Source organism: Nothobranchius furzeri, chromosome 8 (genome assembly GCF_043380555.1).
Source record: "Nothobranchius furzeri strain GRZ-AD chromosome 8, NfurGRZ-RIMD1, whole genome shotgun sequence".
NCBI classification, from domain to species: Eukaryota; Metazoa; Chordata; class Actinopteri; order Cyprinodontiformes; family Nothobranchiidae; genus Nothobranchius; species Nothobranchius furzeri.
Window position 1 is genome coordinate 74,125,404 of NC_091748.1, and position 27,943 is coordinate 74,153,346.

General features: G+C 40.8%; 2 protein-coding genes across 3 annotated transcripts in view; both read right to left on the minus strand.

The window, feature by feature from the left end:
• The window catches only part of LOC107393020 (regulator of G-protein signaling 21), a 1,781-nt gene extending 585 nt beyond the window's left edge, over nt 1-1,196 (minus strand). The window contains exons 1-4 of one of the 2 annotated variants that reach the window (XM_015971153.3): nt 939-1,196; nt 587-646; nt 242-303; nt 1-105 (exon numbers count right to left, since the gene is read on the minus strand). The exon at nt 1-105 is cut by the window's left edge and continues 62 nt beyond it. In XM_015971153.3, the coding sequence (XP_015826639.3) occupies nt 1-105; nt 242-303; nt 587-646; nt 939-1,018 (307 nt within the window). In that variant the 5' untranslated portion in view covers nt 1,019-1,196. Of the gene's footprint in view, nt 106-241; nt 307-586; nt 647-938 lie in introns of both variants that reach the window. The other variant, XM_015971152.3, reaches the window with a different exon arrangement.
• Nucleotides 1,197-9,674: 8,478 nt separating this feature from the next.
• si:ch211-117l17.6 (regulator of G-protein signaling 21) lies at nt 9,675-14,461 on the minus strand. Its single transcript, XM_015971154.3, has 5 exons — nt 14,261-14,461; nt 14,087-14,176; nt 13,753-13,808; nt 13,496-13,662; nt 9,675-10,163 (listed from the first exon to the last, which is right to left on the minus strand). The coding sequence occupies exons 1-5, from the start codon at nt 14,335-14,337 to the stop codon at nt 9,978-9,980; spliced, it is 576 nt and encodes a 191-aa protein (XP_015826640.3). The 5' UTR covers nt 14,338-14,461; the 3' UTR covers nt 9,675-9,977.
• Between the last annotated feature and the right edge of the window lie 13,482 nt (nt 14,462-27,943).

The window sequence follows — 27,943 nt, forward strand, 5'->3', positions numbered from 1 at the left end:
TGAACGAAGATCTGCACTTCTTGTAGTCTTCGCAGGTGAGCCAGAATTCAATATTCTCATCGCTGAATTCAGATTTGAGGAAGTTTCGAAAAGTAGCCAGTCCATCTGGGAAGAGACCAAACAAAACCGAGCACTGTCAGCCGAGTGCAAATCACTTACTGCCCTTTAACGTTTTAAATTTTGACAAACCTAATTTACCGTTTTAGCACAGTCCTCACCCTCAGGGCAAAAGCCAACTTACATTTAGACTCCAGCAGCCATTCCAGTGACTGTGACCATTGTTGGGTGTCTTCTAAACTTAGCCTGCTGGGAGGGAATGCAAGTTAGATTACCGAAGCAGAATCAAATTTGAGCAAATAAAAAAGTCTAGAAGGCCCGCGAGGACTCTTAATCCAGAAAGCTTCGCAGATGTGCTTATCAAATTCAGACAAAAATGCTCAGCATTGGGATAAAGGGCCATGCCAAAGCAAACATTGTGTCTCTAGATCATTTGAATCCTTTCATGATGCCATAGATGGAAATGATTGGAGCGGGCTGGCTATTTTAAAACTGAAATGTATGCAAAACTCTCCATAAAGAAGCGTACCTCTCAGGGCTCGATGACTGTGAGAACATGCACTGTAGTCGGCACATGAAGTCCTTTCCACTGTGTAGAAAAAAAATAGAAATCCATGAGCACGTTCTTTTTTTTATTTATTGCTTCTAAATGAGTTTCCAGTGGGTCTGTCGGAGCAAGTTCCAGTCAGAAGAAGCACATGCAAAATCTAATCAAGTTATGAAGAAGTTTCAGAAGAAACCACGCGCCACTTTCAACATCTGTGTGTTTATGTTGTGGAGTGTGTCCTAAATGATGCAACGCAAACGAGATTCTTACAAATCAGTCATCCTGTGATGGATGAAAACAAACCGGAAGATCCGAGTGGAGTAGGAATACTCACATGTTCTTGTTTCTCCTGCTGTCCCCTCTGTCCATGATGAGGTGCTGAGTGCTGGGTGGTGTGACTTGTAGGCTGGACATTGTTTTGTCAAGTCCGGACGCTCAGGCTCTTGGTCCTGGTCATGCTGCGGCTGAAAGGCACTCAGGAGGGTTTCCCCTCCGACGCAGCTCTTTATACCAAGGTTTGCTGTCGCTGTCGGCTGGGATACCTCAGTAGCTCAACCCAGACTGTAGAGGAAGCACCCCTTCCTCCTCCTCCTCCTTTGGTTGCTCTTCTCCTCCTACTTCACAGTTTGAAACAGCACGCTGCACGCATGCCCCCTCCTCTTGATGCTGATCTCCCTATTATGTCTCGCCTTTACTGCTGCTTTCTGGTCTGGCCAAACCACCAGCACTCTCCTCAACGGAAATTATTCCGTGTTAAGCTTAGTTTTAGTTTAGCTGCACAGATGCAAATACCAGTGATAGGCAAATTTCAGCCTTCTGATGCTCCAGGTTTAGATAGGAGTGAAAAATGTACATTTAAACTGAGGAGCCCCTGTTGTTCAAGAACTTTAACAATCATTGATCCCACTGAAGAAAAATTCATGTTGAAAGTGTGCAACGTAAGACGGTGGCTTTGCGTGAGAAAAGGGGAAACTAAATTTATTGCAACAGAGAGGTTCAGCAAAGTGAGAGGAAGTCAGAAAAACTGCCAGGATATCATGACCCGTCTCACACTAAGCTAGTGGTTACAATTTTCTGCAAAACTGTGGGAAGAATAAAAAAAATGTGTTGTGATTTTGCTAGCTTAGTCAAAAGCTTAGCTAGCCATTATCGTTAGCAAGCAAAGCCCGAAGAAAATAGGTCATGCAATAAAATATACATATTCAAATTTATATCAGAGTATATATATATATATAGACAGAGTTTTTTTCTGATAACACCATTCTTATAAAAACAATAAAATTATACTAACAAATGACTTCGGTAGGAGTTTTCCCAGCAACCTCAGGAACGGTGTCTGTGGTTTACCGGCAGGCTATCAGCAAGACTATTACTATATGAAGAAGCACAGATGATTTACATATTATCGTGTTAGGTCTGAGACTGGGACTGACCGGTGAGAAAAACAACTTGGGTCTGCCAGAATTCAAGCTGCAGAGTGACAACTTGTAGCGAATTAGCATTTTGGCAAGGAGTTAGCATTAGTGATGGGATTTATGGCTCTTTCATGGGAGCCGTTCATTAGTTGGTCGTTTACCTCAAAGAGCCGTTCAAAAGACTGGCTCCTTTGAACGAAGTGAAGCCAGCAGACTGAGGGGTATCAAGAGCAACGTCTTCCTGCGGTGTCCGTCAGGGCGCACGGGGTTGGTTAGCGTTCCTCCCAAGATATGTATACAAACACGTGTTTCTATGGTTCCTCCTCCGTCCGTCACAGCGGTGGGTGGGGTTTGAGCGGGTGAGTTTGACCAACTTCCGGGGAGGTTTGTTAAGATGAACAGTTCTCTACAGGGACTCGGTTCTCATCATTCACTTTGAAAACCCGTTCAAAAGATTTGATTCGTTCGTGAACGTCACATCACTAGTTAGCATTAGCTGTTGTTAGCATCAGTAGCACTGACCTATGGCAGGATTCTGCTGTTAAAAATAAATAATTTCTTACTTATTACTTTTGAAAATTATCAGTTGCTCTGAGTTTAACATGCAGGCTGAACATGAAAATAGTCTTCTACCCCTATCTCCTGCATTAGCCTCTGATACAAAATAGACAGAAAAATGCTTGACACAGAAAGTCCTGACAGATCTATGTCACTCTGTCACTTAACGTTCTTGGACTCGCCCATCTTGACTCATGACGGGGAAGGCTGTTGTTGGTTTAGCATTCAGGAAACAGCTGAGAATGCCTCGGCTAGTAGAAGCTAACTTTTAGCATTTGCAACTCTACCACACAGCAGAACTCCTCCAGGTTAGGGATATTTTTAGGTGAAAAAACATCAGTGTTGCAGAACAAACAGTCAGTGGTAGAGTTGTGTTGCTGTTAGCCAATCAGAGGAGAGATATCCAAATATCAGGAAATAAGACTCCAAATCCTGTCTCTGAAGCTACTTTCTCCTCCAGCCCTTAAACAGGCACACCAGAGCTTTTTTCTTCAGAAAACAACCTACAAAGCAATTGTTCCAATGAGAAACCACTGCAAATGTATTGAAAATCCGATTAAAGATGACCTCTGAGTCTTTTTATGAGAAGAATCTATGCTTTCAGGTGTTTGTGCATGGTGTCACACTTTATCAGAACACTTTGCACAAATGGCTCCTATTTGTGATGGTGCTAAAACATGCCTAGTCAGAAAAGTGTCTCTAAAAGTACTTGACTGCTTATTAGATAAAGCTGTTATTTCACAATCCATCATGTGCTGACTTCAGTTCATCTAACAAGGTAGGTCAGGGAGTAGAAGCGTGATCTTTCAATCTGAATCCTCATCGATGCTCTTCTCACAATTCCCAGAAAATGAAGTTGTTTCCATAGACGCTAGTATTGTTGATGGTTGTCACACCATGACCTCGCCCGAGTTACGTTTAAAGAGAGATAATTGCTCGATCACAAGCACTAATTATAGTAGAAATGGTCTGCCTGTATCTGTCTTGTCTATATGTGTGTGTGTAACCTTGGTCAGGTTGTACCATGGAGTCAAGTTCCTACGCTCTGAAAGGAGCGCTGGCAATAAAGTTAATCTGATTCTGATTCTGAAATGTTGCAGGTTACATGTGCCTAAAGGCAGGTGATCAGGAGGTAGGACAGTCCCCTGGTGCTCATCTATGGTGTTTGGTGATTTTGTTCTGATGTGACTGTTTTAGCCCGCTTCACCCAGAATGCATTCACTGTTGTGAGCAGATGAAAAACAAAGCAAAAATAACACATTTAGAAGTACATTTAGAAGTACCCTGCTGAATTAACCGGCTCTACAACATTGCTTGAGTTACGTTCAAAGAGAGAAAATTGCTAGTTTATTGTTATTGATAGTTGTTTATCGTTGTGTTGCAGATGGAGACACATTGCTGGTCTATTCCTCTGTCAAGTTTGCATTTTTCTCACATGCATGCATGGATTTTGTCCAGTAACTTTAGTCCTCTCCCACAGACCAAAAAACAACATGGCAGTGCAACAGAAATCTCATCCTTCACCGTGACTGTTCAAATGATCTTTTGAAATTATTATTAAATATTTTGTGGATAGCTATTTGAATGGCCTCAGTTTAGAGAAAGAGTCAGTTATTAAGTGCCCCTCAAAAAATTCTAACTGTAAGACAGTTGTAGCAGTTTGTTCACATGCTATGTCGTAACCGTTCCTGTGCCGTAAATGTCACAATTTGGTTATTTTTGCTAAATAATCAAAAATTCCAACCAGAAGTGCTGCAAAAGCAGCCTTTTGATCATTTTTCTTGTGAGGCCGGATCTACAACAGGTTAAATATTAACTGTTTTCACTGAATTTTTTTAAGTATTTGTAATTCATATATTTGCATCATGCTTTTTCATCACTCGGAAGTAATACTACCACTACTACTACTACTACTACTACTACTACTACTACTAATAATAATAATAATAATAATAATGGATTGGATTTATGAAGTGCTTTTTTAGGCACCTAAAGCGCTTTCAATCAATCAAATCAATCAATCAAAGATACTTTATTAATCCCAGAGGGAAATTAGAGTTTCGGTACACCATTATTCACGCACTGTCACATTCACACACATTGCCAATGATGGCAGGCTAATACATAGCCACAGCCGCCCTGAGGCGGTCTGACAGAGGCCATCGTTCCTTCTGACCATTACTAACACAGGAAAGCTGGGTAAAGTGTCTTGCACAAGGACACAACAGCAGGATAGGGAGCCTAAGTCACGCCCATCTCCTTTCGGACCATGGGTCCCTGGGAGAACAAAAAAGTGAATGCAAGTCACTGTATCTTATTCAAGATCTTGGTCTTTGTTTTTAACTCGTTGTCTGGAACTGTCCCACCATATCTGGCCTCACTGCTGACCCGTTGTGTCCCTGCAAGATCCTTGCATTTGCGTCAGAGTGACTTCCTGGTGGTTCCGCGGTCAAAGCGAGAGTCGTGCCTTTTCGGTTCTGGGTCCTCGGCTTTGGGACCAACTCTCAGTAGAAATAAAACAGTCTACATCACTGGCCATTTTTAAAGCTAGGCTGAAGGTTGATCTTAGATCTAGTTCTTAACTTTTGTACTCATGTTTTTAATGTTCTGATCATTTTTGTTTTATGACTTTTTAAATCTTTTACTACCTTTTAAAAGTTGTATTTCCGCGTTTTATTATACAGCAGTTTTATTGTGTTTTAGTTGTTCTGAACCCTTTGTTCATCACCTTGGGCCCCCTTGGTAGGGGGTAGGAAGGGTTTCTATAAATAAAGTCGAAGTTTTAGTAAATGGGGCTAAAAACGCTATTTTCTAACTCCGCTTGTTTTGTTACATGGATTTCACATGTGATGTCCGTGATTTTTAAAGACACATTTTGATACCAAGAAAGTGTTTTTTTTTTTTTTTTAACGGGGGGAAACGTTATTTTAGGTTTTGTGTGAAAATAAGTCTAGGACTAAAAATGTGCTTCACCAAGGTGACGTCACCGAACCAGACAGAGGGAAAATGGTTGTAAGTTCAGCGAACCTGAAATCCTTCCTTCAAGAGGAAAAAAACACCATAAATCTGGCCATGTGGTAAGTAGCAGCTATGCTAGGGGAGAGGAGATTCTGTGGTGACGTTACATTTGTAGTCATGCTAATTACAAACTTTTATAAGCTGATTAATCTCAAAGTATGCAACTGGCGTGGTCAAAACACCCATCATTAGTTTTGATTTAAATTGAAGTACAACATATGTGCGATCCAGGTCGTACGGCAAAGCGTGTTAGAAAATAGCTCTTTTAGCCTCGTTGACTTGCATTCATTTTTTTCGTTCTTCCGGGGACCCGTGAGCCGACCGGAAAGGGAGGAGACTTAGGCTCACCATAGACCTTGCAGGAACTGGAATCAAGCCCACGATCCTCCAATCATGAGGCAACCAGCTGTACCTCCTGAGCTACTGCTGCATCTATAAGATATAATTAAACATGTCAAACTAAAACGTGTGCATTCTGCTTTTTGGTAAAAGCTTGATGCCATATTCTGTTAAATACAGCTTCATGTAAATCAAAATGGGAAATTTACAAAAACACAAACCTTACAATAATAATGCATCGGTCAGCAGTTTAAACATGGTTTTAATGGTTTGTATAAAACTTGCTTTAAAATCCAAAGTTTGTGGATGCAGACACAGAAAAACCAACCACGACGGACCCAAAGAACGACTAGAACTAATTTGGAGTGAGTTATCATCAATTCAGACCTGCTGCCCTGTTACAACCTGTCCTTCCGTTTTGCTTCACTGATGCTGCTTTTCTTCTTTTGCCCAAACATGGACGTGAGCGCCGAGCTGTTACAGAGAGACCCCAACACTGCACTGGTAGCATATTCTCTCTCTGTTACACCTCCGAGTTACACTGTCAATGGATGGAAACAGTGTTGCTCCCAATTTCTGACATCTTGACCAAAGCTGTGCTATTGACAGTACTTACTTCCTTTTGGCTACCATGGCAACAGTGCTGGGGGATGAGAAAACAGTGGCAGGCTGCGTGTGAGGAATGGTGAGCCATGTGATGAGGGAGATTTGAGAACTTGGTGATTTAGTAGGAACAACCCCTGACACCTCGCTGTTACTGACGTAGATCTTTGAAATAAATGATGCTGCTCATAAAAATAAACCCATAAAGCTTCTTATTTGTGGTGGCAACTGGAAATGGTTCAAGTTTGTGGCCAGCAACTATACTGGTGTGTAAATAATCTGCAGCTATAAATGAAGAATTGTATTTTTACTTTTATATTTCTTAGCATTTTAACTGTTTCCAAATACAACTGCAGTACTTTGAAACTTTTATAGCAATTGACCAACTTATTAAGTCTAATTAGACTGAGTTCTTGATCTGAGCATGAAAAGTCATCATGGAACATGAACCACGTTGTGTTTTGTTTGCTAAATTTTCTTTTTGTGTATCCTCATTCAACTCTCTGCTGTTCATGTAAACATAACTGGAAAAACAAATTCTGTATTAAAATACAAGCAAATATCCTCAGATTTCTGTCATATGAAATGACAAACAAATATGCTGAGCATCCTTCTGATGACTTTCAAACAGCTCTCATCAGCTGAAAGTAGAAGATTCACCCCTGACAGAAAAGTGACCGTGATCACAAGTTTTCAGTTCCACATGCAGCAGAGCACGTGTCCGTCGTCCTTCGGAGCTTGGCTGGTTTCTGATGCTGCTGCGGAAGTTCATGCCTCCACTTTGTGATAGTTTCCTGCAAAGAACTGGAGTTTTTTCTAACATGGCTGTTTACCAAAGAAAGCCATAATAATTTCAATCTTTAAAAAATTATTTCTAACCTACATGATGATGAAATTATGAATATTTTGAAAGTGATAAAAATCCTGTGTTAGAAATAGGAAAGAAGTGCACTCTTGACCTGTGTAACACTATGTCTTCTCAACAGGAGGACCAAAAATGGACCTAAAATGCAACCCAGTCTCATCGCCAATGTCAGAAACTCCTTTTTAGTAAAGGTGGTAATTCCTTTACTTCTTTGTACTTTAATAGAGCAGGTCTACCTCAGCATTGATGTCCGATGGCAGATGCTCTGTCCTCGATAAAGTTTGTTTTGGCTTGTTTTTGAGGCAAACTGTAAGTTTAGCGTCAGATTGTATGATTATTTTTTTCATGAAGTTAATAGAATGGGTTTATTGAGTGTCATCAAAGGTTCCAGAAAAAGAGACACTATGAAGTTGAGTGTTGTTGTGAACCTCTCTGGATAACTCTCTGGTTCTGCAACTGTTTGCATCGTGAGGACACCTGTGGACCTATAAAATCTCTTGCTAACTTAAATTACGACTCAAATGTAACCTCTCTTTTTGTTCTTTTTATATTTGTTGTTGTTTTTTGTTGAAGGGGACAAACTATGCTATGAGATTCTATCCAGGCCTGCCAGACTCGTCCTCTGTCTACACAGAGAACTAGCCGGTTACTCACCGGCAGAGAGGCACATAAGGGTTGGGACTGGCCAGCTCAAAAATAACCAGAAAATAGGTGGAAATGCCGACTGTACCGCGCGACGCTGTAGTTTTTTTTTTTTTTTTTTTTTTTGCTGTAGTAAAAAATTGTGTCTGGCGACGGCGCAAACTTCTTTCTTTAAAAGAAATGCTTTTAAAGCTTCTTCTTGTGGTTTTAAAGACATTCGAGTCATTTGGAACAGAGGAAAGAGCCGCAACGAACTCTGCTTCAGATGCCATGTTTATGAAAAACTCAGCGTTGTGGTGTGTAACGTACGCTGCTCAGCTCTGATTGGCTCAGAATTCTCAGGGGGTGGGGTTATTTGAATAGGAATGTTCCCAGACCCAATGCTTCCTATAAGAAAGCATGGGGCTGGCTGGTCAGAATACTGAACCATTAAGGTTAAGACAAATGGCTGGGGGGGGGGGGGGGGGGGGGGATTACAGATTAAAGTTCCATTAATAGTCACACACACTGGTGTGGTGTGGTGAAAATTGTTCCCCACATTTGACCCATACCCATGGAGAGTGGTAATCCAGACATGGCCGCACTCGAGAACTATTTGGTGGTTTACCCCCCAATCCAACTCCTTAAAGCTGAGTGTCAAGCAGGGTGGCACTGAGTCCCATTTTTATAAGGGCTTTGGTATGACCCGACTGGGGGAAAATAAATCATGAAATGTCCTCTTTAACCTTTTCTTTTCTTTTTTGCTGTTGCCACTCAACCTAGTTTGCTACATTTGGGGGCTTGTCCGGGATACACTGGAATAGAGAATGAACCAACTTTATATGTTATTGCCCCAATCCTAACACTTTGAAGATTAAAATTGTGCAGTAACATAATTTACCCCCTAAAATGGACATTTTAAAGGCCAATTCCCTGCACATAAATGTTTAGAATTTTAGCAGATCATTTTCCAAACCTGTAAAAACAGCAGTACTGTGAGTATTTTTTTATTTGATTTATGATGTGAGGAAGCTTTTGTAAAAAAAAAAAATCATTAGCCCATATGAGATAAATCTCCTTAATCACTCTGTAACTTTAAAACAAAAGATGTTGCTTCTCAACCAATCTCTTTTCTTCTCAGTTCACTAGTTTGTGGATTTGCCCTATCATTGTCTCTGGGTGATAAGATTATTCCCTTAACAAGGCAGCACATTCTGGCTGTTACGCTTCAGGTTGTCTGATCACTCCAGTGTTGTTGTTTAAGCCCCTGACTTATTTTTAGCTGCCTCAGTATTCCTTTTTAGGCACAATTTTTTGAAATAAAGCCATTTACAGAACAGAGTGGGATCAAGAGTCACAGAGAGGTTGATTTTTTTCCCCGGTTGGCTAAAGCCTATTACTGGCGTATGGAATCATCCTTGCACCTAATTAGAGAACATATCTAGACATGTGACTTGAGCAGTGGAAACCCTTCCTGGTTTTTATTTGACTCATGCCAATCCTCATGTCTGCACACGTCTGCCTTTCCTCAGTCAGATACATGTATACCCTGACAGTCGGACATAGAATAAAGCAGCTATAGACTAAACTGAGATATCGCTTATTCATCATGACAATGGGTAATGCATTTCTTTCCACATAACAGAGACTATTTTCCATCGCATTATGATTTATTGTTTGCAAATTAAACTTCAGCTTTCATACACTTGCAGTGAGCACAAGCAGCAACTCAAACCATCCCGAACCAGTCTTTGAAAAACACATACAGCATTCTTTCTCCTGTGCAAAAATTATCTTCAGTCACATAAATCCCATTTTTATTTTTCTTTTCCCTTCTTTGCAGCTTTTTCCATCAATACATCCTTTTATTTGCATTTAAAAAATGACATTTAATGCTTCACATGTCTGCAAACTATTATTTTTTTCTTACAGCAACAGGTTCAGTGTCATGGACCTAAATATACCACATAGTTCTGGATTTGCGTTTAAGACTCAGGTAGGCATCTGAGTGCAGGAACCTGGGACAAGTGTCTCTTAGCATCAGCAGATAAACATGTTTCTGGGCCTCATCGAAGCAGGAACAACTGGGTTTCTCCAGGGACCTCTGGATCTTCTCTCTAACATGGTGGTCCACATTGATCTAAAGGAAAACAAAAGAAATACTCAACAATTATTATGATTAAACACAAGCTGGCTTCACATTTGATTTCCTTCAGCTGCGTGTCAGCATTATGTTGAAAATATCAGAAATGTGTGCTGGAATCACAGTAGCTAGGATTTGTTTTGTGTTCCCAAAAAGACGTTCATTCAGTTGAAGTAATAAAATCCGAAATGAAATTAGGAACGTCTCTCTAATTTAATCATAATTACCACTGCACTACATGCAATGGTACTTTCGATTACCGTTTCCATTACAGGGTTAATATTTGTTTATTTACACGCAGAACATGTCCATGAATAATATTTTGTCTTAATGAATATTTCTACCTAAATACCATTGAGATGTTAAGTTCATGATGATGTAAAAGTTCATTAAAGGAAGTTTGTATGGCTCGAATGATGGCATTAGACTTTACTTTTACTCTCCTTTTTCTGCTCTTTTTACCCATTCCGCCTTTCCCAGAATCCACTGGTTTCCCTGTTTCCTATAGAGCTCCGGACGTCACGTGACTCTCAGAGAGTAGACGCCATGTTGGCAGGCAACAAAGGTAAACAAAATGAACGGGATCGGCTTGGATTTTACTTCGTCGGAGTTTACTTCACACTTTAAAACCGAAGAAATCGTTTTATATGGTCAGAAATTAAATAGACTAAACATCTCCGACCCTTTCGATGCCCCTGGGAAACGCCAGAAGCTGTCGGAGCGGACTTCTTACTGGACCTGGCCGGGGAACGCCTTGGGATTCCCCCAGAGGAGCTGGCCCAAGTGACTGGTTAGAGGGAAGTCTGGGCCTCTCGACGCTACTGCCCCCGCAACCCGACTCCGGATAAGCGATGAAAATGGATGGATGGATGGATGGACAAATAACAGATTTACACGTAAGTAGTTTAAATAGAGTGCTGTGCTGTTTGAATGTATAAACTGAACTCCAAGAGAAATCACTAGTTGGATTTTTTTTCGTGAATAAAATAAATATGTCAGGCAGGAGCGTCTCAGGATCTGTCTGAGATCTGTCTCGGTGAGACAGATAATAGCAATCCAAAGTGCTTTTCATGTGTGATCTGACAGTTGACCAACCATTGCTTAAAAATGAAATACAACTTAGCCGGTTAATTGCTGTCATCATAAAACACGTAAACGGCAGCACGCAGAAATCACGAGGCAACGTTTTACGTGATGTTTACTTGTTGCTGTGAGTAATAAGACAGAAAAAGCCACGCCAAAATAAGTTTAGGAAGCCCACTAAGAATCGTAATAAAAGCATTTAAAATAAACACCATACACAGTTGAGGAAACGTTGGTTTAAGTACCTGATATGAAGCGGTCGCTGCATAAGCGAAAACCTTTACTCTCGGGATCCCACAGTTTCATTTTAGCCCGGTCACTAGCGCGTTTTATTACAACGATCCAACATTTGCGGCGTTCCGGATCTTGGGGAATCCTGTAGATGGCTCATTCCTTATGTCGTCCGCGTCTGTTCTGCATCCTGGGGCACAACAGGAATCTACCATATTTCCTGTTTGATTGAGTTTTCTGACTATAACAAATAGTCCAGCTGCGGGCTTCTGCCTGCCAATATGGAGCCGTTTTGATTTGAACTGTTGCATGCCAGGAGAAGTGACGTCAACTCCCGGAGCTCTATTCATCAGCAGTAGCCGAACAGGTTGAGCGGGTTGTCCAGCAATCAGAAGGTTGCAGGTTTGATCCCAGCTCTGGACAGAGACTGTTGTGTCCTTAACCCACCTCGCCTGCCGGTGGTGGTCGCCTGATGGCACCTGTGCACCTATGGGTGGGTGCTGGCGGTTCTGCACACAACGCACAAGCCTACAATATAATGAAACAGCACTGCACACCTGTCCTTACCCCTCCAGCTCGTCTGTCGCTAAAGGTAGCCAGTGGATCTAAGCGGTGACGTGTGTTCTTTTGGGCTAATTGAAGACCAGATGTGTCGCTGTGTTCTGGACCAGCTGTTAACTCATCAGTCAGATGCATTTCTGTTTGGGGTAAGATAATATTTACTTGTATACAGAATGGTTAAAATGTTTGGTTAATGTGTTTGGTGGTTATTATGGTTATGGTTATGGTTATGGTAATGGTTATTATCCAAATTGAGTTACTTTTATTAAGCAGTTTGGTTTAGACTGCAGTTTTTAATCAAATTCGGACAAAACTACACCTTTTTGGCAGAATCTAAAACAAATGCTACACGAATATCACTGATGAGTGAGGACATGTTCTTAATCTTGACTTTTTTTTTTACGATTAGTAGTTTTCATTTATTTGTCCTATTAAACATTTTAAACCCCAAGCACTCTGCTCCACTGGCTCATCTTCACCCAGTGGCGGCTCCAGAAATGTTTTTCTGCAGGTGCTATGAAGGAGCTAGTCTTTTTATTGAGGGTGCTATGAAGGAAGTGGTCATGCGTACCTATTGTTCTCTAAAACACCTTCAACACTAGCAGATACACATGTGTGCACAAAACCTCAACAACACCTGAAACAATCATTAATAAACATCATAAACACATGAACAATCGCTGACTTTTCCATGACATCATAAACACATACAGCCACACAGAAAACCATCTATAGTGTTGCAAGGTTAGCTAACGTTAGCGTTAGCATTTCCAGCAGCAACACCCTCGACTGCTGCGGCGGTTGAGGGTTGACTCTCTTCATCCAGATCCGTAGGTTTTTGTGGGTCTGAGATCACTTCCAAACATTCATTCGTTTCTGACTGAACCCGTGGAAATGTGGCCAACAAACACCGATCCATTTTACCACTAGCTCTACCTTTCACTCGTTCACAGGTGGGAAATGAGGTCAAAGGTTAACATCAATTTCCTGTTTTGGTTTAAGTTTTTACTATCTATATGATAATTTACTAATTATTTTTTGTTTTGTATGTTAAATATTATCACATCCACACGTTCAATTAAAATTAAATTGTAAAAAAAGAAAAAAATCTAATATTTACTTGGGGGTGCAGTGACTAATCCAGGGGTAGCTATAGCGCCCCCCTGGCACCGCCACTGTCTTCACCACGAAACAGCTGACAAAGTTTTGATGTTATTTAAATCTGACCACAGCATCAACCATTCAACAAATTTTCACCCCGACCCTCATTTAACATTTTCCTTATTTCAAAGCCACAATTTGATTTGAGGAGGTTCACTTTCACCATGACCTTTAACAGATACCCAGGGTTTCCGCCTTGTTTGTGATCAGCTGTGCTACCTCCTGTGTGGATGCTAAGTTGCTTTCCACTGTTTGGGAAATGTCTGCAGCCTTGGTGTCCTTTCCAAACTGACCTCTCTGTTGGCTGTGGGTTTGATGAACTCCTCGTAGATCTTCTCTGCTTTCCAGTGCAGGTCTTCTGGCAAGGCGGTTGTTTTGAAGTCTTCACATGCGAGCCAGAACTCGATGTTTTCCTCGCTGAATTCAGACTGCAGGTAAGAGCGGAAGGCTGCTAAGTATTCTGTGCAAAGGAAAGAAAAGAAAATCAACATTTTTTAAACGGGAAACGTGGAATGTGAGAGTGATGTTTAGGAAAATGACCATTTCCTACTTTTGTTTGCCAGTATTTTTTCCAGAGATAACTGATGTTTACGGTCATCCGGCCAACTGTTGTAAAGAAGAGATTAAATAATAAAACTCAACTTTAATGAAACACAGATGCTCTAAAAGTAACTAAAGTACACTGAAAAAAAAGAATAGTTTAATCAACCTAAGTGAATTGCTTCAATTGGTAACACGCAATTTAATTAAGTTTATCATTCTAAATCATTAAATTTGTACTAATAATTTAAGTTGGATGAACTTAATTAAATTGCTTGTTACCAATTGAAGCAATTGTTTAAGTTGGACCAATGTTTTCGTTTTACAGTGTAGTCAAATCCTACCTGAGGTCTGAAGTCTCATTTGTTACTTTTTGTCCAGAGATGTTCCAGGTGTAGTTTTTGTGCCTCCTTCCACTCAGAACAATATCAATCCTGGGGAACGAATGCAATAAAAAGTATCAGCTAAAATCCTGACTTTTAATATGAAGACATTCATCTCCAGACTGTCAGACTTACCTTCTCGGCTTCTGCACATTCATCAATAAATCCTTAAGATCATATAAGTGAATCTTTGAAAACAAAAGCTTGGGCATGTTAACATCCCCGTTGTTGTCCTTTGTGGATGTGAAGCAGTCAGACGGAATGTGGGTGAATGCTTTTTAGTTCCCACCGAGCTGATTTTAAACTTGCCAGGAAAGGTGCAACTCCAGTGACGCTGAGGGCCTGCTGGTGCAGGTATCTAAATACCTTTTCAATAAGACAGTGGCCTGTTAGACTCGGCGTCTGCTGGCGATGACTCACACCAACAACACATAAAAGAATGATTGTTTTGACACACATTTCTGGGAAAAGCGATAAGGAATGGATGGCATGGACGTTTTTATGAATGAGAAATGTTATAGAAGCTCAACTGGCACAGAGTCAGAGATTAGAACAAACAACAACAAAGAAATTGTTACATCAAAGCAAGTCAGAGAAACATCTGACACGAAATCTATATATTTGCAGTGGTCTTTAGCAGGAATGAATGCCTTACAAGTCGTACTCTGGGGGGAAAAGGCTCTGAAGATGGAAAATTCAGCTGGAGGAGAAAGGAGCTTCAGACGACACGATTTGGAGTTTTATTTGCTAATATTTGGACATCTTCCCTCTGATTGGCTAACAGCAACGCGACTCTACCACTGACTCAGTTTGCTCTGCATCGTTGATGTTTTATCTCCACAAATATCACAAGCCTGAACGAGTTCTGCTGTGTGTTGGAGTTGCTGACGGTTTGCTTCTACTAGCTGAGACGTTCTCTGCTGTTTCCTGGATGACGCACCAACAACAGCCTTCCCCTTCGTGAGTCAAGATGAGTGAGTCCATGAGATGCTAAATCACAGTGAGACGTACGCTGTGTCTCAATTCAGGGTCTGCATCCTTCGAAGGACCCAGCCTACTCGGCCGACGTGGGCTGGGTCCTCCGTCGGCCGAGTAGACCAGATGTTAACGGCTGTGAATTTGTACAGGCCTAGCCTTCATGAATTCCCGCCACTCCCTCGGCTAACGTTCCGTCGCCTAGCAACCGTGGAACCGCTGAGCAGAAGGAGCGATGGAGCTCGAAGTTTTATTTAGATTTTTAATCATTTCCTTGACTGTTGGAGAGCTAATTCAGAGAAAATACTTTCGACAAGCTGAGCCTGAGCAAAGATGTGATAATAGTGTTTAATACTTTCTAAGGGTCTTAATTTGACCAAAACCGATTTATCACCTTCTAAGACTTCAAGACCCAGCGGTTACCCTGTAATATTAAACAATTCACATTTGTAAACAAAAATAAAACTCAAGAGTTTAATACAGAACTGATTTTATTTAGATATTTCTTTTATATGTAAATGTTTAATCTTTCTTAACCATTTTTTCTAGTAAAGTAAAAAGCCTGTCAAAATACTCCCTTCTCTCCTGTGCCCTCTGCTGCTCTGCCTCGCTCTGCAGCCTCAAGTCCTCCATGATCAGGTCCAGAAGCTGGTCATCACCTTCCCCTGGATGCCCATTTTCTCCAGAATAGTCTTAACATGTAAGAAAAAAAAACAGGAAGAGAAAAGAGGACAACGGGTTATTCCTTTCATGTTTTCACAGAAAAAACTAAACTTAAAATATGAGATGTTGTTGTAGCTCCATGCCACAGCCGCCGAATACTTTGCTCCAGTGAACATGTGGTCCATCTCCGCCCTAAGCTTAATAAAGTCTGTGGTTTTCTCTTTTGTCCTTAAAATACAAACTTCTATTAAAATCAGGGGGAAAACGTAGCAGGAGAAGTACGACACCGAGCGGCCGAACACACAAGCCGAGACCACAATACAAGCACTTTTATTACTAAAACGGACTCTACAGAATGAAGAAGGTCACACAAAAGCCAGCTTGAACAAGTGAGTCTTCAGCTACTTTTTAAAGGAGACCACTGAGTCCACTGATCTCAGGCTCAGGGGGAGAGAGTTCCAGAGTCTGGGAGCCACAGCAGTAAATGATCTGTCACCTTTGGCCTTTAGCCTGGTGCTGCACAACCAATAGGCTTTGGTCACTGGACCTCAGGGACCTGCTGGAGATGCAGGGACTAAGAAGATCACCAATGTATGATGGTGCTTGTCCATGTAAGGCCCTATAGACCAGAACCAGGATCTTGAAATGAACCCTGAAGTTGACTGGCAGCCAGTGAAGCTGGAGGAGAAGCGGGGTGATGTGGGTGTGTTTGGAAAGAAAGAAAATTATCTTTTATACGGCACCTCTCAAGATAAAATTCACAAGTCGCTTTACAAGAAATTTGGCGCTGGGCTTCCAGAACTATACAGTATCAGGGACATGTGCATCTGCTATTGCACAAGTATTGAACACTTGTTGAATAATACATTGGTGTTATTGTGTAACAGAATATTGCCAATAGCAGTTAAACTGAGGAGTTATACACTCTTACTGCAGAGGGGATGAATGACCTATGGTAGTCCTTTTACTTACTCACATCTCACCTTATCGAAGGCAAACATTTAAACCCTCCTCATCTTCACAGTGCCTGAAGTGTAAGACTGAGGTTGGTACTCTTACGCACTGTTTCTGGTCCTGGAATAAAGAGAAACAATTCTGGTAGACTATTGGAGGGGAAATGAATACAATTTTGTCTGTTAACTTAAACAATAATCCCTTATTTTTGTTACTTGGAGTGGCTGATCCTATTGTCAGTGATGAATATAAAAGGAGACTCAACAGAATGCTAACTTTTTGTGCTAGAAAATGTCTTCTCCTTAATTGGATAACTGACAAAACTCCCAAGTTACAGTGTCAGAGGGTTATAATCAACTATGTTTCTCTTGATTACCCGACATGTCGTTCACACTGCAAGGATGATGTTTTTGTTAAAACATGGGAACACTTTCTGTCATTTACTGAATATTTCTACAATACTTACAAGAGCTCTGGTGCTATAGTACCAATGTACACACCGCCTCATGATACCCATTTTATGTGCTGTTTATTTTTGTTATTCATGGTAAAATGGCGAATGGCCTTTACTTGATATAGCGCCTTCTAGAGGCCTGGAACCCCCCAAGGCACTTTACAACACAATCAGTCATTCACCCATTCACACACACATTCACACACTGGTGGGGATGAGCGACGATGTAGCCACAGCTGCCCTGGGGCGCACTGACAGAGGCGAGGCTGCCGAGCGCTGGCGCCACCGGTCCCTCCGACCACCACCAACAGGCAACATGGATCAAGTGTCTTGCCCAAGGACACAACGACAGCGACAGACTGAGCGGGGCTCGGACCTGCAACCTTCCGATTACAGGGCGAGCACTTAACTCATGTGCCACCGTCGCCCCATATGCAACTAGTAACTGACAATGACTCCTGAACTTGTGAAAATGGGCCAAATGTTAATGTTTGTGTTTTGTGCTCTATTTTGTTAAAACCAATAAAGATATTTGGAAAAAAAAATAAAATAAAATAAAAAACATATTTTGGAATTTACATTTGCTCATACATCTATGACCAACAAATAAATACACAGAAAAAAAAGATATGAAATTTGCAGGTATTTATAGTTGTTTGAAGGTTTGAAATTTTTTTGATCAATAAAACAAAAAAACATAAAGTGAAAAAAAGTTGTGGTGAAGCAAACAAACAACAAAATAAATCCTGCCCCCTTAGGGTATCAAATTCCCAGCTTGAATTGTTGTCCCAGTGCGCCCCTGGGGTCAGCCAAGGCTATAAAAAAATAAAAAGAGCAAAAACAGGGAGGGTTACATTGGATCTTTAAAATCAAATATGTTATATGTTCCATGAAATTCTTTTATTTGAAAGGTAATATTCTCTTTTTGGAGCTTTTGACCATGTTATATTGTCATGTACCTCATGAAAAAAAAAACCTCACAGCGTTTTTTGGCTCCAGACGTGCTTTTCCCTATCTCAGCTATTTCTTCCCTTCAGCGTTTCTAAAATGTGCTAAGCTATTGCACAATCCTGGCCGGGGCATGGTTTCATTTGCCACACTCCTCGCCATCCAGGTAGTCTCGACTCCAGATCGCTCCTCTCCTGGAGCCTCATTTATAAAACTTTGTGTAGAATCATTACTTAAACGTAAGTTCAGCAAAAAACAAAATTTGACGCTAAATATTTTAAGACCTGTAAACTCGGCTTCCACCCAACTCCAAGCAGTTTCTGCTTTATAAATCACACCTGTCCTAGAAATGAGCTCAGGTGTTTCTGGATCACATCCCACATCCTACACACCCGCATTCTACCCTAAACGGTCAACGCAAATTACTTTGTGAATACTGTGCATATTAGGGCTGCACGATATTAGGAAAGCCTGCGATATTCAATAACAATGATTAATATTGCGATGACGATATTACTTGCGATAAATAAAAACTTAACTCAAGAACAAAAATAATCAAAAACAAAGAAATAAAAAAAATCATAAAAAGGCGAAAAGCCAAAGATGTGAAGAAAGACAGAATGAAAATGAACAAGAAAAGGAAATCAGTAGATCCTGGGAAAAGCAGAATCAGCAGAATGAGCAGAACAAAGCTAACTCAGGTGTTTGCTAACCATCAAAATTAAGTGCCGTCCGCCTCTGCGGCGGGCATCTACCCTATGAGAACCCAACCATTTGGCCAAATGGGTTAAGAGCTTTATTTGATTTGTTAAAAAAATCATGCGTCAGTTTGATAGAATGCATCATGTGTAGCAAACATTTGAGCTGACCCTTCACTGCGATATTTATCTTTTCTTTGCGATATGCATATTGTGCATGCTGATATCGCGATAACGATATATTGTGCAGTCTTAGTGCATATGCTTATCAAACTTGACAAGGGTAACAATGACATCCAAGGTGGAAATCCACGCTCTAGGGCATGACATAGGCATGGAAAATTTCATTTTTACTAACTTCATGCAGCATTGCGCCGCTACGTCAATGAGCTTTGGAGTCGCAGAGCGATCAGTGGACTCTTGGTACTATCAGTAAAAGCACCACTATGGTCTAAAAGTAATATTAAATGAAAAAAAAAGTTATTTGCCCCAAAAGGGCTAGGCAGGAATTATTGTTCGTATTGAACAAATAGCCTCACAGTTAGCTAATCCCCGCTGGAACGAGCCAGTGTTCTGTCAGAACTCCTGTTTAAGGAAACCCGACAGGTGCATCTCTGCCTAGTTTGCTGTGGAGCGGTTTTAGTTTACATCTTAAAAACATTAAATTTGAATTACAGACATAAATTTTATTCTCAGTTCAGAGATGGGGGTGATGGACTAAGCCAGAGCTGTGAGTACAACCAAAAATGCTAACTGCTAGCTGAATGGTTTGGTGGGTTAGTGTCAGGGCCAGACTGGGACTATAATTCATTCCAGCTGGTGCGTGTGTGTGTGTGTGTGTGTGCGCGTGTGTGTGTGTGTTAGCTGCTCAGCTCTGTCGAAGAACTCTCTGGGAGTTCACTCTGCAATCGCTGAGATGGACATTACGGTGTTAATCTGTGGTGTTTGGGTCTGCAGCTGTGTACTATTCTGGAATTCACATGGGTGAAGGTGAGATTTCATTGAACCCAAGAATCTTTTTTCCAGGTCTAAGAAATATCTCACAAAAATAACATCTCAGTAATGCAGACGGTAATATTTTATCATTTATTGTTACAGACAATGTCTTATATTGTCCCTACAGTTGCACATGAAAGTGTAAAATAACATGATTCAGGCTCTTTAAAGCTACAAATTTAAATCAGCAAAAGAAGCTAAGTTGTTCTTTTGCATTTGTCTAAAAACCTCAGCGAATAGCATGACTCAGACCAACACCAACAAATGGACCATGCGGTTGTCTGTCTCACTGAACCAATGTACTTCTGCTCCTCCCTGGGTTCTCCATTCATTATGAACTCACACATTTTGACACGGAACACCACTGGTGTGAGAGGTTCTCCACTCAATAACATCAGAGGGAGAAACAGCCAGCTGCTACCACTTCCCAAAAGTCCCAAAAAGAAAAACACCATTTGATATCACGAACAACAAAAGACATTTGGACCTGGAAAATCGTGATGGGTGTTTAGCACTCTCTCGTTTACTGTGGCAAAGCACGTTCTGGTATCAGTCAGATGTGACATAGGGATGATAGCTGACGGGAGGGATAAGAAACCATCTTGTTTTGCAGATTTGCTATTGAAGCTTTAACTTGCGAACTTGTTTATATTTGTTGTGGAAACATCAATCACCATTAACTTTTTATCTGACATGTCATGCCACTGTTCTAAATACCAAAATACATAAATGTGTGGTAACCACTGTTTTCACACAGAAGAAAGAAAGCATGACTAAACGTTTAAATGTGATGTCATCTACATTTTATGAAGAGCAAAAACAGTGCTCAGGTGAGTCTCATCACATTACCTTTGCTGCACATAAGGCTACAACAAACCATGCAAATTCAGAAGTGAAAGAAGGGCTATGCACACAGGAAGTGACACACGAAGAGACCTAAAGACACAGTGACTGCAATAATCCGGGTGAGAAGTTTGAAGGAAATGCTGAAACTCTACATAGTTTTTAGAAGAGCTCTTGTTGTGAAAATGTTCGATGACTTTACTGTTAGGCTGCTTTAATGGACTCACATCTGCAGTTTGTCAGCTTTATGTATGTAAATGTCAATGTCAACGTGTCTTTTGTCCCCGGTCCTCAGACAAATGGAAATTTGACAGTCTAAAAAGCTTTTTAAAGGAAGTGGTGTGTGTGTGTGTGTGTGTGTGTGTGTGTGTGTGTGTGTGTGTGTGTGTGTGTGTGTGTGTGTGTGAGAGAGAGAGAGTGCAATGGTGCAGCTTTTCAGGATCCTCTGAAGGGTCCTGATCTATCCATCCATCCATCTATCTATCCATCCATCCATTTTCTGAACCCACTTGTCCACGTAGGGTCGTGGGGGGCTGGTGCCTATTTCCAGCTGTCAATGGGCAATCAGGCGGGGTACACCCTGGACAGAGAGCCAGTCCATTGCGGGGGTCCTGATCTAAAGTATGATAAATTTGTGGTTACTGGAATGTTGAAGTGGGCACTTTTTCTTGCAGACTGACAGGAGCTGAGGTGAATGCACGTGTGAGGCTGTGGACTCAACCTTTCAGTGGCCCACACCCTTAACATTGCATGCTTGACTGCACTGTGCTTATACACAAGGGCAAGGGAAAGTCAGAGAATGCAAATCGGTTTGGTCACCGAATGTCATGATGGTACGATAAGCCTTCAGATCCCATGAAAAGTCTATTTATTGTTTAGTTATTTTGTTGGTGACGCTCACACCTTTTAGAACCCGGTCTTGTAAAATACTGTGTAAAAGAAGATCATTCAAATCATGAGATTTGAATTATTTTTATTTAAGTGAGATGATAAGATGCCTTTACACTCAGCTTATCTTCTGAGAAACCAGTGCCCTGATGTAAAAAGAAAGCCACTTTAAATACAACAAAGGTTCATTTTTGTTTGTATTTATGTTTGCAAGGTTTTCATTTAAGGCTGAAATATTCATGTCAAGAAGAAAGGGGAATGAATTTTACAACAATTGTACTTGTAAGATATTAGAAAACCCTCACTGGGCTGCCACCTTACTGTGGTGGAGGGGTTTGAGTGTCCCAATGATCCTAGGAGCAAAGTTGTCTAAAGCTTTACGTCTCTGGTAGGGTCACCCACGGCAAACAGGACCTGGTTGAGGGATCAGACAAAGTGCAGCCCAAAGACCCCTTATGATGATGTCAATAAATGGATGTTGTTCCGTCTCCCAGACGTGGGTCACTGGGGTCACCCCCTGGAGCCAGGTCTGGAGTTGGGGCAGGCTAGCAAACGACTGGTGGTCGGGCTTTCACCCATGGAGCCCGGTCGGGAACAGTCCAAAGAAGAGACATGGGCCCTTCATTCCCATGGGCCCATCACTCGTGGGAGGGGTTAAATATGTCAGGTGCAATGTGAGATGTGGTGCGGGGACCTCAGTGGTCTATTCCTCAGCTACAAAAGCAAGCTATCATACCTGGAATGTCACCTCTGATGGGGAAAAAGCCCAAGTTGGCTCTGGCTACGGAACCAGTTGGACACTTTACCGATCTGGAGTTGACCCCACTGAGAGAGCAGGGGTTGGCAAACTTGTTGTACCCCATCTTGGCGCCTGTGCTGAATTACAGTGAACTACATCACCCCCTCAAGAATTACAGTAATTGAATTTATTTTTAAAATTACTATCACTTTAAACATTTTCAACCATTTCTAACATTTCTATTGACTCATGGTCAGTGACGTGTGAATAAATGACTACAGTCTAAATTCGTGATTTTAGTTTAGCCCTGTCTTTTTGCTGTTGACGGCTAAGGCAGGAAATAGGGGTTGAACACTATTTTCACGTTTAGCACACATGTGAAACTCAGCGTGACCGATCAAATGGATAGTCCAGACTCGCAGCCTGATGACTTGATCCTCCGTCACAGACTCTACCTTAGAGCCAAATTCATCTCATAAGAAACCCTCGCTGGCTCGTTGTCTTCCTCTTCAGTCTGTGTGCCCTGAGCAGAACACTCTGCCCTGCTCCGTCTTGGTCAACGAGACCTCGGCAGCTTCATTTGCACTGACAATACAGAGAGCACACGTTAGTCCTTATGATTTTATTGGGAAGTGCCTCATTAAAAAGTGAAAGGTAAGAAAAACGACCCAGCTCTAATACCCCTAACCACTCTGTTTAAGAAAATGTTGGATCCATAGCAACGTTCGTTTTTATAAACACATTAATGTGTTCAGTTTTGTCGTTATTCTACTTTCACAATTTTTACAAAAAAAAAAAGGCTTTTAACTTGAGCACGTGGGTTAACTTCCTTTAATGCAGCGCGCTGTTCTGTAGATGATTCATCTCAGGGCCGACAGCACAAATCAAGCAGTCCACTGACATGCCGAGTTAAATAAAGATAGTCATCTGATGTGCACAAGCTGACAAGAAGATATTAACTGAGCATTTAAGCAAACGTTCTTTTTTATTAGGTCATAAAAGGAGTTATTTTTAGATTGTAACTGGATGTACTGACATGCTTGGTTTCCTTTTTGGACGGCAAATCTTATATTCCCCGTAAAGCAGGATTCGACTGTGTTTTAGCCAGCCTTAGCATTGAAAACCATAACTGCAAGAGATACTTTCAAGTTTAAATCAAAACAACAAATTTGATATTTGTCACTGACACAGTTTACGACAGTTTCAGCTTTTGCTCCACAAAATAAAACTGGGCACTCCAATAAAACATTACTCAAAAGCCATCTAAGACTTTAGTCAGTGATATTTTGTTATATTTCTTTCTTGTATTGCTAATGGTATCTCCATGTAACATTTAAAGACCAAGTTCACTTGTTTTATCAACACATTTTCAGTGGTCTCTTACAAATGAAAGCTTCCTGGCAGTTAGGTAGATTACAGGAGTGTCTTGAACACATACTAATCTGAATGACTCTGAACTTTTTGCTAAGTCCAGACAAAACTAAAGTGAACACTGAACAGGAAACTGTTAAGTTAATCGCCTGATCTGAATGGCATAAAATTGATCTCCGAGAACAAAGTAAGGAACCTTGGTGTTATGTTTGACCAGGACGTGCCATTCAAATCCCACATTAAGCAGGTTTGTAGAATTTCTTTCTTCCACCTCTGGAATATTGCTAAGATTAGAAACATCCTTTCAGCAACACAGAAAAACTAGCTCATGCATTTATTACATCAAGACTAGATTACTGTAATTCATTACTCTCAGGAAGTCCACAGAATGTAGTTAAAAGTCTTCAGCTTGTCCAAAATGCTGCAGCTAGAGTTCTGATGAGAATTAAATAGAGATCATATCTCTCCTGTCTTAGCTTCCCTACATTGGCTACCTGTTAAATTCAGAATAGATTTTAAGATCCTTCTTCTCACACATAAAGCTCTTAATAATCAAGCTCCATCATACATCAGTGACCTGATTGTTCCATACGTTCCTAACCGAGCACTTCACTCTCAGACTGCAGGCTTACTGGTGGTTCCCAGAATATTTAAACATGGGATGGGAGGCAGATCTTTTAGCTATCAGGCTCCTCTCCTGTGGAACCACCTCCCAGCTATAGTCCATGAGGCAGACATCTTGTCTATTTTTAAGACTAGGCTTAAAACATTTTTATTTGATAGGGCCTATGGTTAAAATCTGATGTTAGCCCAGATCTGGACAAGTGGGGAAGTAGAGGGAGGTGGAGTGTACAGTCGGTAAAGACGACTCTCCCTTGCCCTGCCTCCAACATGCCACCATCTAAAAAGGCTAGGTCATCCAGAGTTATCTCTGTAGTTATGCTGCTATAGGCTTAGACTGCTGGAGGGCATATTTGTCATGCTGTGGTTAGGACCCAAGATGCAGAACCAGGGAGACACGAGGCAGGAGTTAAAATAAACGTAAAATCCTTTATTTGGAGCGATTGTCCAAAAGTAAATCCAAAAGGCAGGAAGCCAAAACTGAAAATCCAAAAATCCTAGTAAGAAAAAACCAAGAGACCTAGAGACAAAGAGCTCACTTAAAGAGCTGACCTGGAGACCTAGAGGCAACCCTGACACAAAGAATGGACCGACACCACATTGAGACACAGACAGGGTTTTATACACAAAGGGACAACAATCAGGGAGACGGGTGACTGGCGTGTGGGGAGTAATCAGAAGGGATCAGGTGAGACTAATTAACTGAGTGGGGAAACTGACTAGGTGAAATAAATCTACAGAGAACTAAAGACGAGTGAATTCTTAAAACCTGAAAACAAGACACCAGAAGAAAAACAGGGATGGGATTACTGCATCTGAAAACACTACGGGGGTGGGGGGTGGGGGGGGGGGTGCTGAGGGGAGACTAGAGTGGACTGGAGACCTAAAGGGGCACAGAAACCAAAGAACACCTTAGGGGAAGACCTGGAGTGGGCACAAGGAGACACATGAGGAACACACGGAGACACATAAGGGGAACCTAGAGAGGGATGGAGAACACAAGGAGACACATGAGGGAGACGCAGCACCCAGACCATGACAATATTGACCACTTTGCACACTCTACTACTTTTTTCTACTGATTCCCTCTAATGTAATTATTTCCTGCCATTCACCTGATTCCTTTCTTCTCCTCAGTAGAAGCTATACAATGGTGTTCTGCTGAGCTGTGGTAGCCTCAGAGGGGCCATCGTCTTGCACACTACCCACTTAACATTAGCTTGCTGCTAACGACTTAATACACTCAGGATATTACAATTTTACTCTCTTTAACATGGAATGTGCTACTCCTAGTTCACCTGTTGAATTAATTATTGATTCACACAGATAAAGACAATAAAGTTTATTTCATTTTAAATAGAAATTTTACTTAGAAATCACAATGTATGAAGCCATCTAAATGCTACATGGTACATGTGTGTGTGCGTGTGTTTTTGTCTGCTCTATCTTCTCCATCCCAGTGAGTCATGCCTGCTCATACTGAGCCAGGATCCTCTGGAGGTTTCCTCCTGTTAAAGGGGAGTTTTCCTTCTCCACGTTCCTGTTTTGGGAACTAGAAGTGAGCCAAATCTGAGGTGCGTTGAAGACAACAAGTTTTTGATTCCTATTTAGGATGACCAGGCGTCCAGATTTATTTGGGACAGTCCTGATTTTGAGCCATCTGTGCTGTGTCCCCAAGGGTATTTACAGAACTTTTACGTTGTTCCCAGTCAGTTTAACCGAAAGTAAAGTTGCAATTTGTGATAATTCTACCGTGATATAATCACAGAACAGTCTAATGTCTCAGTCATGTTGGATGGAAGGTTATAACAGATGTCATTGTCAGCTGCAGGGCTGTAGTTACTGTTTACACTCTGTGTGTTTGTGAACCTGCAGCGAGCTACTGCTGTAGCTCAGGCATTTGTATTCGGTACCAGCAGGCAAAAAGTTCCAGAAGTGTTTAAAGAACCAAAGCCAGTAAACTGGAGCAACCCAGAAGTTATTTTTGGTACCCCTAATCAGCCATGGAATCCTTTTGTTTTACTCTGGTGTTGGGTAAAGAAGGCTGGAGGCTAATGTTGAACTAACAAGATGTTAGTAAAAACATCCTGAGTGCTTGCAGATAAGGAAAGATAATGATATTGTTATAATGCACATTTTTCAAAGAAATACCTGTAACTTCATTTTCCAACATTAGATGATTGGATATCTTGTCTTACAGGATTCCAACATGTCTGAACTCAGAATAGCACATGAGATGAAATTTGAGACCTTGTTTTCCATCAACGAATCAAGATCTGCTCAAGGTTGTTTTTCTACACAGGCAAAGTTTGGTACTTTTTATAACCATGAGATTTCATTATTCAAAGGTACTGGATGCAAATGAAAAAGCCCAGCGCTGACAGTAAACCTAGAGGAAATCAAACATTGTGCGGTTGGGATTTCTTTCAATGTTTTCACAGAAGCAACTTCTGTAATAGTTGGTGTCATCATAACGTGATTCCCCCTGATTCTGAGCAATGCAGGCCCTCTTTTCATCAGTCGACTGTTTAACCTTTTCATGCTCTATTTGATTGTGACACGATTATTACATAAAAAGGGAAAATGATGAAACTTTGAAAAAAAAAGATGGGGCTGACTGACAGGATGTGAGCTTTGATAGAGTTTAAACACTGGCTTCAGCTGCTAAATCACCGTAGAAAACTACACTTTCACTTCTGTTTTTGTAGCAACGTGTTGGATTTGCTGAATTAACAAAACAATGCTCTTTATAAAATATCCTGATTACATACAACTCAAAAGTTCTAAATAATCAAATAAATTGAATAGATAAAACTCATAATTGAAAAAAACGTTTTTAAAACTCAAATGTGTTGAGCTTGTTCAACCTTTTCCTTGTTTTAAGTGCATAGAACTCAAACATTTTAATTAATCTAAACTATTTCTTACATAACTTAAATTAATCAATAAAAGACAACTTAACTTTAATGAGTAATATTAACCAAAAAATAATTGATTTATTATTTTATGTTTCTATATTATTCCATTCATCTTTACATCAACCCTCAAGTGTGTCTGATAAACAGACTAGTATATTATTTTAAATATTTGTGGATTTACAAGAAAAACAACCACAAAATAGCAATTTTGTTGGATTTCCGGAACAATAAACGACGGGTGGGGGAGGTGCATAGTCATGTTTTCAGTTATTATGCTCTATTTTGGGGTGTTTATGCATGTTTATTGTGGAGGATTGTTGTTGTCGGTTATTATTTTGTTCAGTGTTGCAGATGTGGTATTACTTTTTGTATCATGTTGGCACCATAAGTGAGGAGGTTAGTCAAAGTAATGCCGTACGGCTGTGCCGTCCCATTGTTAATAATACTGTGGTTGTTCACACCAGATTCTCTTGGCTTGACTTTGAGTGTTCCACTTTCATTGGCTGTTAGCATTTATGGGTGTGTGAGTCATGATCTGGTGTTAGTTACTGCCTTCACCAGCCTGCCACACTGTCATTTTAAAGTAAATTCAACTTATTTGGGTTAGGGTTTATTAGGTCCATTTAGAGTTCATATAAGTTATAATATTTAAGTTAGTAAAAACATGTAAAAAGTTCAAATGGAATAATATGCAAGTTTAGTGAAATTAAACTTTGTAAGTTGCTTCAATTCAATTCAATTCAATTCAAA

What these genes read in the sequence shown, in the direction of transcription:
- si:ch211-117l17.6 (XM_015971154.3), bottom strand. Translation starts at nt 14,337, where the DNA reads ATGCCCAAGCTTTTGTTTTCAAAGATTCACTTATATGATCTTAAGGAT. An exon ending in AATGAGACTTCAGACCTCAG is followed by an intron (nt 13,809 to 14,086) that starts GTAGGATTTGAC and finishes TCTTTACAACAG; the next exon opens with TTGGCCGGATGACCGTAAAC. An exon ending in AACCCACAGCCAACAGAGAG is followed by an intron (nt 10,164 to 13,495) that starts GTCAGTTTGGAA and finishes GTTTTCCTTTAG; the next exon opens with ATCAATGTGGACCACCATGT.